This window comes from Nerophis ophidion, linkage group LG16 (genome assembly GCF_033978795.1).
Source record: "Nerophis ophidion isolate RoL-2023_Sa linkage group LG16, RoL_Noph_v1.0, whole genome shotgun sequence".
In the NCBI taxonomy this organism is placed as follows: Eukaryota; Metazoa; Chordata; class Actinopteri; order Syngnathiformes; family Syngnathidae; genus Nerophis; species Nerophis ophidion.
The window spans coordinates 15,212,530-15,227,102 of record NC_084626.1 but is presented as its reverse complement, the minus strand read 5'-3'; the positions used below and the strand labels follow the sequence as shown (position 1 = coordinate 15,227,102).

General features: G+C 38.1%; 1 protein-coding gene across 4 annotated transcripts in view; it reads left to right on the top strand.

Moving 5' to 3' along the window:
- LOC133535011 (sodium- and chloride-dependent GABA transporter 2-like) overlaps window positions 1-14,573 on the top strand; it is a 94,513-nt gene that overhangs the window by 46,264 nt on the left and 33,676 nt on the right. For all 4 annotated transcript variants that reach the window (XM_061874412.1, XM_061874409.1, XM_061874410.1 and 1 more), the window contains 6 exons: window positions 2,772-2,962; window positions 5,033-5,167; window positions 8,558-8,698; window positions 10,185-10,269; window positions 10,347-10,479; window positions 10,562-10,696. In XM_061874412.1, coding sequence (XP_061730396.1) covers window positions 2,776-2,962; window positions 5,033-5,167; window positions 8,558-8,698; window positions 10,185-10,269; window positions 10,347-10,479; window positions 10,562-10,696 — 816 coding nt within the window. In that variant the 5' untranslated portion in view covers window positions 2,772-2,775. The remainder of the gene's footprint in view (window positions 1-2,771; window positions 2,963-5,032; window positions 5,168-8,557; window positions 8,699-10,184; window positions 10,270-10,346; window positions 10,480-10,561; window positions 10,697-14,573) is intronic.

Sequence of the window (14,573 nt, the reverse complement as noted above, 5' to 3'; positions counted from 1 at the left end):
GGCTCCTCACATCCTCACATTGTTTATAATGGGAGCCACCAACAAAAAGAGCTATTTGGACCGAGAAAACATCAATATTCCCATTAATTCGAGCGAGGATGAAAGATTTGTGGCTGAGGATATTGATAGCGAAGGACTAGAAAAAAATTCATAAATAAATAAAGTAAAAAAAAAAAAAAGCGATTGCATTGTAAGTGATTCAGATGTTTTAGACACATTTACTAGGATAATTCTGGAAGATCCCTTATCTGCTTATTGTTTTAATAGTGCTTTAGTGAGATTTTAAAGATTGTAAAGACATACCTCGAGGTCGAATGGCTGCGGTGAACACGCAGTGTCTCAGAGAAAAGCCGAGGAGCCAAGCTCACAGCTGCCTTTTTTGACATGACAGCTGCTGCAGGATGACGAATAATCCATTGATATCTCCGGTAAGATATATATATATATTACAATTTCCCCATCCAAAAACATGCTGGTTGACGGAGAGAAAACATGTTCGCTTGACCGCTCCGCTTCACAACAAACAAAAGAAAAACCGGCTGTGTCTCGGTGCTAAAGACAGCTGCAATCCACCGCTTTCCATCAACAGCATTGTTCTTTATAGCCTCCATTATTAAATTAACAAATTGCAAAAGATTCAGCAACACAGATGTCCAAAATACTGTGTAATTACGCCATGAACAGAGACTACTTTTAGCCGTGTTTGGTGCAGCGCTAATATTTCCTAACAGTCCGTGACGTCACGCGTACGCGTCATCATTCCGCGACGTTTTCAACAAGAAACTCCCGGGAAATTTAAAATTGCAATTTAGTAAAGTAAAAAGGCCGTTTTGGCATGTGTTCCAATGTTAATATTTCATTACTGATATATAAACTATCAGACTGCTTGGTCTATAGTAGTGGGTTTCAGTAGGCCTATAAAGATTTATTTTTTTGTGAAGAAATGTTTAGAATTAAGTTCATCAATCCAGATTGATCTTTATTACAATCCCCAAAGAGGGCACTTTAATTTGATGATTACTTCTATGTGTAGAAATGTTTATTTATAATTGAATCACTTGTTTATTTTTCAACTTTATTTATAATTGAATCACTTGTTTATTTTTCATCTTTATTTATAATTGAATCACTTGTTTATTTTTCAACTTTATTTATAATTGAATCACTTGTTTATTTTTCAACTTTATTTATAATTGAATCACTTGTTTATTTTTCAACAAGTTATTAGTTATTTTTATATATTTTTTTCCAAATAGTTCAAGAAAGACCACTACAAATGAGCAATATTTTGCACTGTTATACAATTGAACAAATCAGAAAGTGATGACACAGTGCTGTATTTTACTCTTTAACTCTTTTTTTCAACCAAAAATGCTTTACTCTGATTAGGGGGCACTTGTATTAAAAACATGTTCACAGGGAGTACATCACTGAAAAAAGGTTGAGAACCACTGCCTTATTTTGTACTGTAAAGCATTTATAATTGAACTGTAATTTAGAATATCATGAAGTTCTAAAAGTTGTCTTCAAAGGTAAAAGTAGATCACAGGTTAGTTTCATATGAAGCAGTTTACATTTGGACCACAACAGCTCACAAAACTTATCAACTATTCTTAAAAAAAATGTAATGGTTTATTTTTCATGGGCTAATTCGTAAAGCATTTAACAACCTTGCACTTTGTTTAAATAAATATGACTGACATTTTAAGGCTCATAACCATATTTTTATTATTATTTTTTTTTTTACCTAAGCAGTAACTAGGATGGGGAATATTTTCAACTTTAGTGCATGAGAAAGTTGAAATGAGAACATAGCTGTCTATGTGACACTGGGATATATTACCGAGTACCGTATTAAACGTACATATATTAAGGGGACAGTGACGGCTTTTTAGGAGCAAAAATCCAATTGGAGCAGGAGTGCCAATCAAGTGTGATGTCATACTCACTCCAGCTCGCTTTTCATTAAGGGACAGAAGTAGAGTCTCCAAACACGAGTACATCATATAATAGCACCAGAAAAAGATGTTAGATATTTTGCTAGTCATTTTTAATTAAAAAAAATAAATAAGTAATTCAAAGTCTCCAGAGACTTGAAACATTCTCAACAAAATACATTGTGCAGTAAGCAGCAACAATTGTAAATATGGCAAAACAAAAAAAGATATACGTTGATACTGATTAATAATAACAGATTGGTTTTGAAATGTATGTTAACATTTTTGGAGCGTTTTTAAAGAAAATCACAGCATCATAGCAAATTATGTGATGTCATGGTGACCACGCCTCCTAACCCCGCCCTCACCTAAACAGGTATCTTGGCAATCTAAGGGAAACCTTGTATGATGTGTCTTTTTATTTTGTCTTTTTTTTTAACTTTGTTAAAAAATGTCACTGTGCGTGTATAAGTATTTTGAGCACATTCTACAATGTAATACGCTGTGATAATAACAATAACCATGATCATTTTGGTCACAATAACGTGATTTAAAATTGTTTAGATTTTACATCCTCATGGCATTACTATCCTACAGCCTACAGTCTGTGCTTCGTTGAATCAAGTGCTAACCCTATTTCCGGCCAGACAGTAAATATTACACAACACAGCAGCAACAGAACCACTGTTGTTGTAATAGCAGTAAAATAAAATGGCAGATCAGGCTTAGTGCCCCAGCTAGTACTTGGGTACTGTGTGTATTTGTGTATTGTGTGTACTGCCGGTCCTTTAATGCTGAGCTGCTAAATCCTAACCCTTGGACGTGTTTTTCCAGTGCAATGGATAATCCTTTTGACCCAGAGGTCAAGTTGAAGTTTTGCAAAGCCACAGCCGCGTCCGGACCAGTGCTGTTGGCCAGAGGACAGTGGTCCAGCAAAATCGAGTTCCTCTTGGCAGTTGCGGGACAAATCATTGGGCTTGGAAACGTGTGGAGATTTCCCTACCTGTGCTACAAAAATGGAGGCGGTGAGTAATCATCAATCAAACAATGTTTATTTGTATATCCCTAAATCACAAGTGTCTCAAGGGGCTGCACAAGCCACAACGACATCCTCGGTTCAGATCCCATATCAGGGCAAGGAAAAACTCAACCCAGTGGGATGACAATGCAGGGCTGGGCGATATATCGATATACGTGATATATCGCGGGTTTGTCTCTGTGCGATATAGTAAATGACTATATCGGGATATTCGAGTATACATTCTCACGCAGTTGCTTTTAGCTGCGGGCATTACACTACAGGCTCTTCCCACTCCTTGTCTCCGCACAGACAGCAAGCACACAAACTTACGTCACATACTGTCACGTCATATGTCACATACGTATACGCCCTCACGGAGCAGAGAGGTAGCAGACTGGGTAACGTTAGCTGTGATGCTAGCGAAGCCGTGCGAGTGGTAATACAAGAGAAAGAAGGTGCGAATGAAGGAAAAATTAATTCCCAAGAAAAACAGCAGTGGGTCTATCGTCTGGCAGTGGTTCAGTTTCAAGCAGGAAGATATAGAACAGACAACTTTAATTTGTCAAGTGTGTGGCACAAGCGTTGCTACCAAAAGTAGCATAACTGCTAATATGTAGCATCATTTGAAAAGGCACCTGCTAATAACAGTTTAATAAATACAGTTTTGGTCAATTGACTTAGTTGTTATTTCTTTCTCTGCATAAAATTTTAAAATGAACATATATTAATGCAATATGAACACAAATGTTTTAATGTAGACACATGGAATCATCATACTGCTGTGATTATATGTATCAAGTGTTCATTCAAGGTTAAGGCAAAATATCAAGATCTATATCGTGTATCGTGACATGGCCTAAAAATATTGAGATATTAATAAAAGGCCATATCAACCAGCCCTATGACAATGAGAAACCTTGGAGAGGACCGCAGATGTGGATGACCCCACTCTAGGGTGACCGGTGCAATGGATGTCGAGTGGGTTTAGTATAATATTGTGAAAGTCCAGTCCATAGTGGATTTAACATACGTAATAGTGAGAGTCCAGTCCATAGTGGGGCCAGCAGGAGACCATCCCGAGCGGAGACAGGTCAGCAGCAGAACAGAGATGTCCCTAACCGCCACTGCGGGTCCCGACTCTGGACAGTCAGCACTTCAACCGTGGCCACCGGACCTGTGTCCCCCCCCCCTTCATGAAGGAAAGGGGGGCAGAGCAGAAAAGAAAAGTAACGGCAGATCAGCTGGTCTTAAAAGGGGGTCTATTTAAAGGCTAGAGTATACAAATTAGTTTTAAGATGGGACTTAAATGCTTCTACTCAGGTAGCAACTCTCACTGTTACCGGGAGGGCATTCCAGAGTACTGGAGCCCGAATAGAAAACTCTTTATAGCCCGCTGACTTTTTTGGGGGAATCACTAATAAGCGGGAGTTCTTTGAATGCAGATTTCATGCCGGGACATATTGCACAATACAATCAGCAAAATAGGAAGGAGCAACATCATTGATATTTTACGTAGAGTAATACAATTTTAAAATCACATCCTAAGTGCACAGGAAGCCAGTATAAGCGTAACATGATCAAACATTCTTGTCCTTGTCAGAAGTCAAGCAGCCACATTGGGAAATAGTTGAAATATTCTTAAAAATAATTTTACCCCATTATCTTGTGTATCGCCACACCTAGTGTGTGTGACAATCATTGGTACTTTAAGTTAAGTTTAAGTTATTTGTTTGATTATTTTTTATTATTTAATAATTCAGGGATTTTCAAAATGTTAACTACCATTATCTGCATTTTCAACCTTTTGAAATTGTTCTATTATCATTTACATATTAAATAATATATCTTGATCCATGTCATTATCGCAGCAGGGTGCAATATGGATTTTAGGCAGTATCATCTATCTCTAATTCATGTGATATTTTAACATAATTACTACTATTTAAATGATAATCATTAAATAATGAATCTATACAATAATAATTTTTATCATTTATTTTTAAAGAAACCAAAAATATGTAGAATTTTTAATTAATGTTCGTTTTTATATTATACAACATTTATTTTTTTCCAGGTGTGTTCTTTATCCCTTATATACTCTTCCTCTTCACATGCGGCATCCCTTTGTTCTTGCTGGAGACGTCTCTGGGGCAATACACCAACCAGGGTTCAATCACCTGCTGGAAGAAAATCTGTCCCCTCTTTGGAGGTAAATGTCCATCCACCTGCCACAATATTAGGTACACCTGCACATTCTAATTGGATCCACATATTGCATTTTCCAAAGATAATTTTGCTTTGTTTGGATTAACACAGTCAGAAAAGTCCAAAAAAGGTTTGCATAGAAATGGGATTTGCCACAATATGCTGTGATGTTAGCCCCTTTATTTGAAAATGGGTCAGGGACAGGTTATTTCTCAGCAATCACATGCAAATTGTAGTTGATGCTTGATAAGTTTTATCGTGAAGCCAAGTTGATGACATCACTGGGATACGGAATGAATAGGCCACCTTGTCATAGGAGATGTGACATTCGCGAACAAATCAGGTATTTTGAACTGCTGTCTTAGTCCTGGGTTCAAATCCAGGCTCGGGATCTTTCTGTGTGGAGTTTGCATGTTCTACCCGTGAATGCGTGGGTTCCCTCCAGGTACTCCGGCTTCCTCCCACCTCCAAAGACATGCACCTGGGGATAGGTTGATTGGCAACACTAAATTGGCTCTAGTGTGTGAATGTTGTCTGTCTATCTGTGTTGGCCCTGCGATGAGGTGGCGACTTGTCCAGGGTGTACCCTGCCTTCCGCCCGATTGTAGCTGAGATAGGCGCCAGCGCCCCCCGCGTCCCCGAAAGGGAATAAGCGGTAGAAAATGGATGGATGGATGGATGTCTTAAAGTGAACGATGAGAATAGATTCGCACAGGGGAGCCGTTTGTATGAGGGCTGTTTTTTATGTAGTTGCAGTGTCTGCCATTTTTATTCTGGTTTTATTTATTCCTTGTATTTACATTTGATTCTTATTTGTGTTAGTTCCTATATTTATTAAAATGCTATTGTGCTACAATTTTTTTTAGGTAAGGGATAAGGGATTCAACATAGTGGCATCACTGTTAAAGAACAAGGATCTGGCACTACTTTATTGAATGTGTATAGTGAATACACAACAAAAATAAAGTTATAGTCAACAATTCTTAATCATTCCCACCAATAGAGTAATAGTGGTGTAAAATTTTAATTATTCTGATCCACATCTTGTCTTATAACTGCTACCAGTGATTGTTTCCTTGAATTAAAAAAAGAACAAAAACAACTGTTAAATAAAAAGAACAATAACAACGCGCCAATTTTTTGACCGACTTCTCAAGATCTGGCTCCATTCAAAGAGCCATAAATCCTATATCTACTTGTGATTGAAATATGTTTGTAAATTGCAAATGATCAACAGTCTTTTATTATTTCATTATTTTGAATGGCCACCACATTTTTTGGTCAATCAGTGGATGAATCTCCAAGTGTCGTCAGTGAAGTGGAGCAATGTCACACTTAAACTTCAGATATTGCACGGCAATAACATCTGCAAAGATGTAAAGTCTTCGCCTCCCTATGGCTTCTTTTTGTCTATTTATGTTCTTTGTATAAAAGCTACTTAAAAATACTTGCAAAAGGTTTTTTCCAGAATTTGTAAAAGTAGATCTACGTGTTTCTTTTTATGGTAAACATGTCACTGTGGGGGTTTGCTCGAGGAGGATCTGCATGTTTCATGTCGTTTGGCCTGCAAACAGTGAGTGGTTGAATAGGTCACAAACATTGAAAAGGAACATTGCTCTATCCTTCACACAGCTTGTTTTATTTTATTAATTGCTAATTACGCCAGAAATGCTAAAAAAGAAAAGAAAAAGGAATATATATTATTTAGGGGGGTTCCGATACACCTTTTTCACGTACGATATTGGGGTGTTGAGTATTGGCTGATACCGATATAGACCCGATGTGATATTGGCACATACTTTTATTATTTTGTAGTGTGGAATGTTGGAAAATATTTGATCAAGTAAAATGAATCAAAGACCAATGTAAGGTATGAAAAATACTAACCTAATTATTATTTACCATATGGAATTGTCTTATGCTGTCTTTAGGTTGAAGTGGTGGTAACAGTTTTTGGTGACACTTAGTGGCCACAATAAGTCCAATAATTAGTAATAATTAAGATCATGCAAAAGTAAGTTGAATGATACGGATACTTTTTAACACTCGTCTGCCTTGGAGACTTTGTATGTGTAAGTAATTTTTACTTTTAAGTTTTGACCTACTCAGTGGCCTAGTGGTTAGAGTGTTCGCCCTGAGATCGGTAGGTTCTGAGTTCAAACCTCGGCCGAGTCATACCAAAGACTATAAAAATGGGACCCATTACCTCCCTGCTTGGCACTCAGCATCAAGGGTTGGAATTGGGGGTTAAATCACCATAAATGATTCCCGGGTGCGGCACCACTGCTGCCCACTGCTCCCCTCACTTCCCAGGGGGTGATCAAGGGGATGGGTCAAAGGCAGAGGACAAATTTCACCACACCTAGTCTGTGTGTGACAATTATTGGTACTTTAACTTTAACTTAATTTTCCTGAAGGAACTCTCCTGAAGGAATCAATAAAGTACTATCTATCTGTAATATGCAACTATAATTATTTGATACTTGTTTATAGTGTTAAATGTGCTGTTTTAGACTGCAGTATTGTTTAATTAAGGACACCTTTTATCTATAAATGGCTTGTGTGCTATTGTGTGGTTAGCTGTTGCGTAGCTGCTAGCTCCTAGTAGCCTGTAGCCTACCATGTTTACGTTTTGTAAATGACTGGACTAAAATAGAGCAAAGGAACAACAATGCGTGCTTAATGGAGGACATTTAGATGTTAACTGGCTGTACAGCTCTGTACAAGTAAACATGCTGCCGGACTGCTTGTATTGGAGATTTTATATGCAAGCCGATACTTGGGTTTTTTGCGGGTATCAGAACGATTCATTTATCCGATCGGGACAACCATAACTAATACATAATTGATATATACATCCATAATATAAATAATAATAACATCCATCCATCCATCCACTTTCTACCGCTTGTCCCTTCCGGGGTCGTGGGAGTGGCTGGAGCCTATCCCAGATGTATTCAGGCGTAAGACGACACACACCCTGGACAAGTCGCATCTCATCACAGGGCCAACACAGACAACATTCACACTCACATTCACACACTAGGGCCAATTTAGTGTTGCCAATCAGCATAAGCACATATCTAGTCTTCCATATACATCAGCCTATCCCCAGGTGCATGTCTTTGGAGGTGGGAGGAAGCCGGAGTACCCGGAGGGAACCCACGCAGTCACGGGGAGAACATGCAAACTCCACACAGAAAGACCCGGAGCCCAGGGATCGAACTCAGGACCTTCTTATTGTGAGGCACACGCACTAACTAGCCCCTGTTCCATCGTGCTGCCATAATAATAACATTTTAAGTATAATTGTAAAAATGTATTGTTTAGCAAATGGTATGATGTTTCTGATCTTGAGCTTCAAACATGTTTTGTCTTTATTTTCCTCTTTTAGGAATGGGTTATGGAAGTCAGGTGGTAGTGTTATACTCCAGCATCTATTACATCATCATATTGGCATGGGCCTTCGTGTACCTCTTCTCCTCCTTCAGCTCTGAGCTTCCATGGGCAAGCTGCAGAAATAGTTGGAACACTGGTAAGCAAATAAATAAATACATACAGTTTAATGGTTACCCACTTTAACATGGGGGTTTAGACTCCTAAGGTGTCCGCAGAGGTACTGCAAGGGGACATTTGACAGTTGACAATACTTTCTCAATAAATTATTATATAATACATCAGCAATTTAAATGGCTAAATACACATTAACATCAATCCAACATGATGTAGTGTAGTTTACAAATGACAGTTCATTGGCCACGCTACTCAGTTGACCTTGCAGATTTGAAATAAAAACATGAATAGATACAGGTAAATATTTTATCATATTCATGTTGGCATTCAAGATAGCTATGGATTAGTGCTCTTGTTGCCACCTACCGATTAGTAGCTTCAGCTGGCGATTATAGCGCTAGTTGCCATCTAGCTATAAACCGCGCTATATTATAGCATTTGAATACTTTATTATAGCACAATAATAAGCTACCTTTAGGGCCATTTGAATTCAAAACACAATTTAGTACGAGATATATTAGTAGGGGGTCCCTGCTCAATCTTTCCATCCGTTTGGGGGACCTTGGCCTGGAAAACATTGAAGACCCTCTCCTGCTTCGCACAAAGAAAAAGAGAACTGGTTACATGCGCGTCAAAGAAAAATACAACATTATTTGTCTGTCCTTATTGTTTAATTGTTTCCCTTCATTATGTCTCCGCAGCCTGAGACCGACTTTTCTAATGGCAGTGTGTCAAAGAAAAACAAAAGTGAAACAAAATTAGACATGGGAACATGTTTAGAAAGTGTAGATATCAACATACGTTGAATTCTCCTTCCAAGGCGCTTAAATGCCGCGACCATCATGAAAGATCAATATGATATCTTCGAAAGTGTGAAACGATCAAACGGACAGAGATAACTAAGCAGCATAGTTGTCTCATAATTGAAATTTCCTGTCTTTCCTTCTTTAGCAATGCCAATTTCACTCTGCCAGACAACCACAGGGATCATAGTCATCATTTAGCTATCCTTGAGATATAAGTTGCTTCTTAAACTAAAACCTGACGACCATCGCCATCGCAGGAACGGGACTCGTAAAAACGGTTTCACCTCAGTTCAATAACGTCGTCGTTCTCACTCAACAACCTGCTCAGCCCAGTCCGAATCATGTTGGCAGCTAAAACAGAAGCACCTACCAGATGTTACCAGTTAAATTTTCCTCAATTTTACTTTAAGCATGAGTGAAGTATGCACCACCGATTTGATAAGACGTAATAAGTCTGAAAGAAAAATAGATTATACAGTGTTATCTACACACAGTTGATACCTGGTGGTTGTTTGAGCATACTACAGCTAGGCCTGGATAGTCCCACTATTTAATGCTTCAGTCACACGCACAATTCTCACCGGATTATGGCAAAATTACAGTGCTACCTCCTGTACTGAGCCAGGCCAGCAATCTGAACTCAATAATGTCCCTCCGCTGTGGGAGTGGATTGAGTGTCTTTGCTGACTGTCTTTGCTGTAGAAACATGTGTTGAGTTCAATCAGAGGCGTCTTCTCAACTGGACAAAGGCAGAAAATGCGACATCACCTGTGAGAGAGTTTTGGGAGTAAGTCAAAATGTTCAAATAGCTCCTTACAAAACTTGTTTTAGTGTGTCAGATATCATTGGACATGTGATCCACAGGAGGAGAGTACTGAACTTGACAGGAAGTATCCATGAATTGGGTGGTATTCGATGGGAGTTGGCTCTTTGTCTTCTCCTGTCCTGGATCATCTGTTACTTCTGCGTGTGGAAAGGAGTCAAGTCCACTGGAAAGGTGAATAATCAATTTCTGTGTCTATCCATAAAATGGACTGTGTAACTAAATGTCATCTAATAAGTGACTCGCCCTTTCAAAGGTTGTGTACTTCACCGCCACGTTTCCATACCTAATGCTTGCCGTGCTGCTCGTCCGTGGACTCACTCTGCCAGGGGCCTTAGACGGCATCAAGTTTTACCTCTACCCAGACCCATCCCGCCTGAGTGATCCCCAGGTATGAGCCTTTCTCTGAACCATTTGCTTTAACTTAAGACTCGGTAACCCATAATAACAAATCAGACGTTTGGGACAGCGGTGACATAATTTGTTCCAGAAAATGCTTGTTTATATAACCACAGAGAAAAATGATGGAATCACCAAACTTGGAGGATGTTCATTCAGTTGTTTAATTTTGTGGACAAAGCAGTTAACAGACATAACACAAAACTATAGTCATTTTAAATGACAACTTTCTAGTTTTAAGAAACAATGAAATAATTCAAGAATATATATTGCGGTTGTCAGTAACCGCTTATCGGTAATTTTTAAAACAAACATAGTGAAAAAATTATGGAATCACTCAATTCTAAGGAAATACATATGGAACCACCCTGTAAATTTGAATGTGCAATGCTAACGCCTGCATCAGATTTAGGCTCCATCTGAATACTCTCTATCCCTTCCCACTTCGCATTAACCCTCGCCCTATGGCTATTGGTATCTAATGCCATGGCGAAATGTTGAAAATACGACCCTAGGAATTCGGACGTCGCTTGAGTCTCACTACGTCATCAACCCTCGCCGTTTGTCGCTAGTGATGTAACGCAAATGCGACAAATGTTTGATTCTAAGATACTTGGCTTTGCTTGGGTTCTTTTAATTTTCTTGCTCCTGTCTACATCAACGAGAAGACAGTTGAGAAGATAAGGTTTTCTGCAAAATAAGCGAGTGTTGGTCCTTCAGCTCATGGTATGTAAAATGTGTTTAATTGAGGAAAGTGTTTATACGTAAGTGACTGCTATGTTTTATGAAATCCACTATTTAACTTATTATTTAATCAATGTTTTAACTCTGACTTTTGTGATTTGTTAGCTGCGTAGAACTCGATATCTATGGAGTTGTCCGAGCTCACTTTGTTTCGAGGACTCTGTGGCCTAGGGCTACACGATTAATGAACTTTGAATCGACATCCAAGTTTTGATTAGTGGGATAATTAACCGCAAAAGGCTGAGTTTTTCTATTTTTCTACACTGTCACGGGCATTTGAGTGACAGACATGTTTGCCAATAAGAATTGTTGAGCCTCATGTTTGTTCGTCTCTTGCTTTAAACAAGGAGATCGAGGTCTCACTCTGCATCGCGTTTATTTTTATTAAACAAAAGCCATCATCATTAACACTTAAAAATAATAAAAGCAAGTTTCCGATGGGCTAAGAAAAGCAGTTTTGGACTATGGATGACTGGAAGAATGTCATATTCAGTGATGAATCGTGACTCTGCATTGGGCAAGGTGAGGTTGAGGACAGCTGCCTGAATATACCATGCACATGGTGGTTATGGTTATGGTTTAATTTATTTTGAACATGTAAACAGATTCAATGCAATACATCATATAATATTTACATGTTTTCTTTTCTTTTTACCTATTTGAAAATGAGTAGGAAGAATTAAATCTTATTTAATCCTACCCCTTTTCCAATAGAGATTAGTAAATTATTTGTTCTCTTCCTGTTCTGATCTTGTAATTGTAACACAATTTACACCTATGAATGCAACGGTTGTCTTAATAGTTAAGCCTGTCATGATTCACATATGTGATGAATAATATCTCATTTTCAACATAGTTCAAGACTTATCAAGATTCATTGTCCTTGTACTTTGTAAACACTTGTAGTTAAAAGAGCGTCTTAAACTAGATCATATTAGTACGTTGTTTGACATTGTTGTATAATTCGTTCAATTTAATTCCACATATTAATATGCTAAATGTTTTAAGTGTTGTACATGCATACAAATGTTTTAGATTCGATTTTTCTATAGTTATATCTTTCCACTTATTTTGAGAATAATTTTTGTACATCCTTGTGTAGCAAGTCTTAGTTTGTCCTGTGCATATGTTTAGCTGTTTGCAAATGCACCAAATCATTGAGTTTCAGTATTTTGGAGTCAATAAATAGTTTGTATGTTCTTGATAACCTACATTATGCACTATTCTAACTGATCTTTTTTATACCACAGTTAGTGAATGAAGTTTACTTTTGTAATTATGTCCTCATATTTCTACACAATAACTCAGATAAGGTAACACTAGCGAGCAGGAAAGAGTGCAGTGATTTTAGTCTGAAACATATTTTGCTTTATTCATTATAGAAATATTCCTTTCCACCTTGTGTTGTATATTTCTTATATGCGATTTCCAGTTCATTTGATCATCTATTATTTCACCAAAAATGTATTTATTTTACTCTTTCTATATCTACTCTGTCTTTATGTATTTGTTTTTGACCTTCTCTTGTACTGTTACCAAAAGCAATGTTTTAGTTTTGCTGAGATTCAAAGATAGTCTGTTATTATCAGGAGGACGGCGTGGTGCGGTTGGGAGAGTGGCTGTGCCAGCAACCTGAGGGTTCCTGGTTCAATCCCCACCTTCTACCATCCTAGTCACGTCCGTTGTGTCCTTGAGCAAGACATTTCACCCTTGCTCCTGATGGGTCCCGGTTAGCGCCTTGCATGGCAGCTCCCGCCATCAGTGTGTGAATGGGTGAATATGGAAATAGTGTCAAAGCCGTTTGAGTTCCTTTAAAAGGTAGAAAATCGCTATACACGTATAACCCATTTACCATTTATCAAACCATCTCTTTCATTTGTTCATTTGCTCTGTTACCATCATTATCAGCATATGTGTTATTCTCATGAAAAAAACGCAGTTATGTTATCCGCAAGTAATACTAACTTTAAGTCCTTGGTAACTTCACAAAAGTCGTTTATATATCGATTTAATATGTTGGTACCAGTATTGATCCTTGCGGTAAACCACAAACTATGTTTAGTTCTGTTGACGTTTTTTCACCTAACTTCACATATTGCTTCATGTTGGTTAAATAGCTTCTTACATAGTTCAGTACCAATCCTCTGATGCCACATTGTTGTAATTTGTTGATTAAGTTATTCTGATTAATTGTGTCAAATGCTTTAGGTTGATTGGCAACACTAAATCGGCCCCAGTGTGTGAATGTGAGTGTGAATGTTGTCTGTCTATCTGTGTTGGCCCCGCGATGAGGTGGCGACTTGTCCAGGGTGTACACCGCCTTCTGCCCGATTGTAGCTGAGATAGGCGCCAGCGCCCCCCGCGACCCCAAAAGGGAATAAGCGGTAGCAAATGAAAGAAACAGGTCTGCACATTTCCACAGTCATTGATAAGAGGCTGCATGTCAGGTAATGGCACTGAGAAGATGGCTGCCATTACATCTTCAATAAATGCAGAAGTTTACATTGACATTTTGGAAACATCTCTTATTCCATCAATGAAAAGGATATTTGGGGATGATGACATAATTTTTCAAGAGGATAATGCATCTTGCCATGAGGCTAAAACTGTGAAAATGTTTTTTGAAGAAAGATACATAATGTCAATATCATGACCTGCAAATTGTCTGGATCTTAATCCAATGGAATATGTGTGTTGAAAATTGAAGTAAATGGACCATGGCAAGTCTCCAACCTGCAAAGCTGACCTGACAACAGCATCAGAGAAAGTTGGAGCAAGATCGATGCAGAGTAATGTCTGTCACTCGTTAAGTCCTTACTTCAGAGGCTGCATGCTGTTTAAAAGTCAGAGGTGGTGCAACACAATACTGGTAGTGTGTTGTAGTGTTTTGTTTTTTTTTGTTTGTTTTGTTTGTGTGTTTTCATGATTCCACAATTGTTTCCTGAGAATTGAGTGATTCCATAATTATTTTATGCAGTAACATTACTGCAGTAACAAATGCTGCTAAAAGAAGCGTTTTTTTTTTTAATGCAAAGTCTGAATCTATCAGAGTGTCCAGGGTTACCTGATGTGACCGGGGTAAATTATTTAATGTTAATGAAGTTTCTTTTGGACCGTGTCTGTGG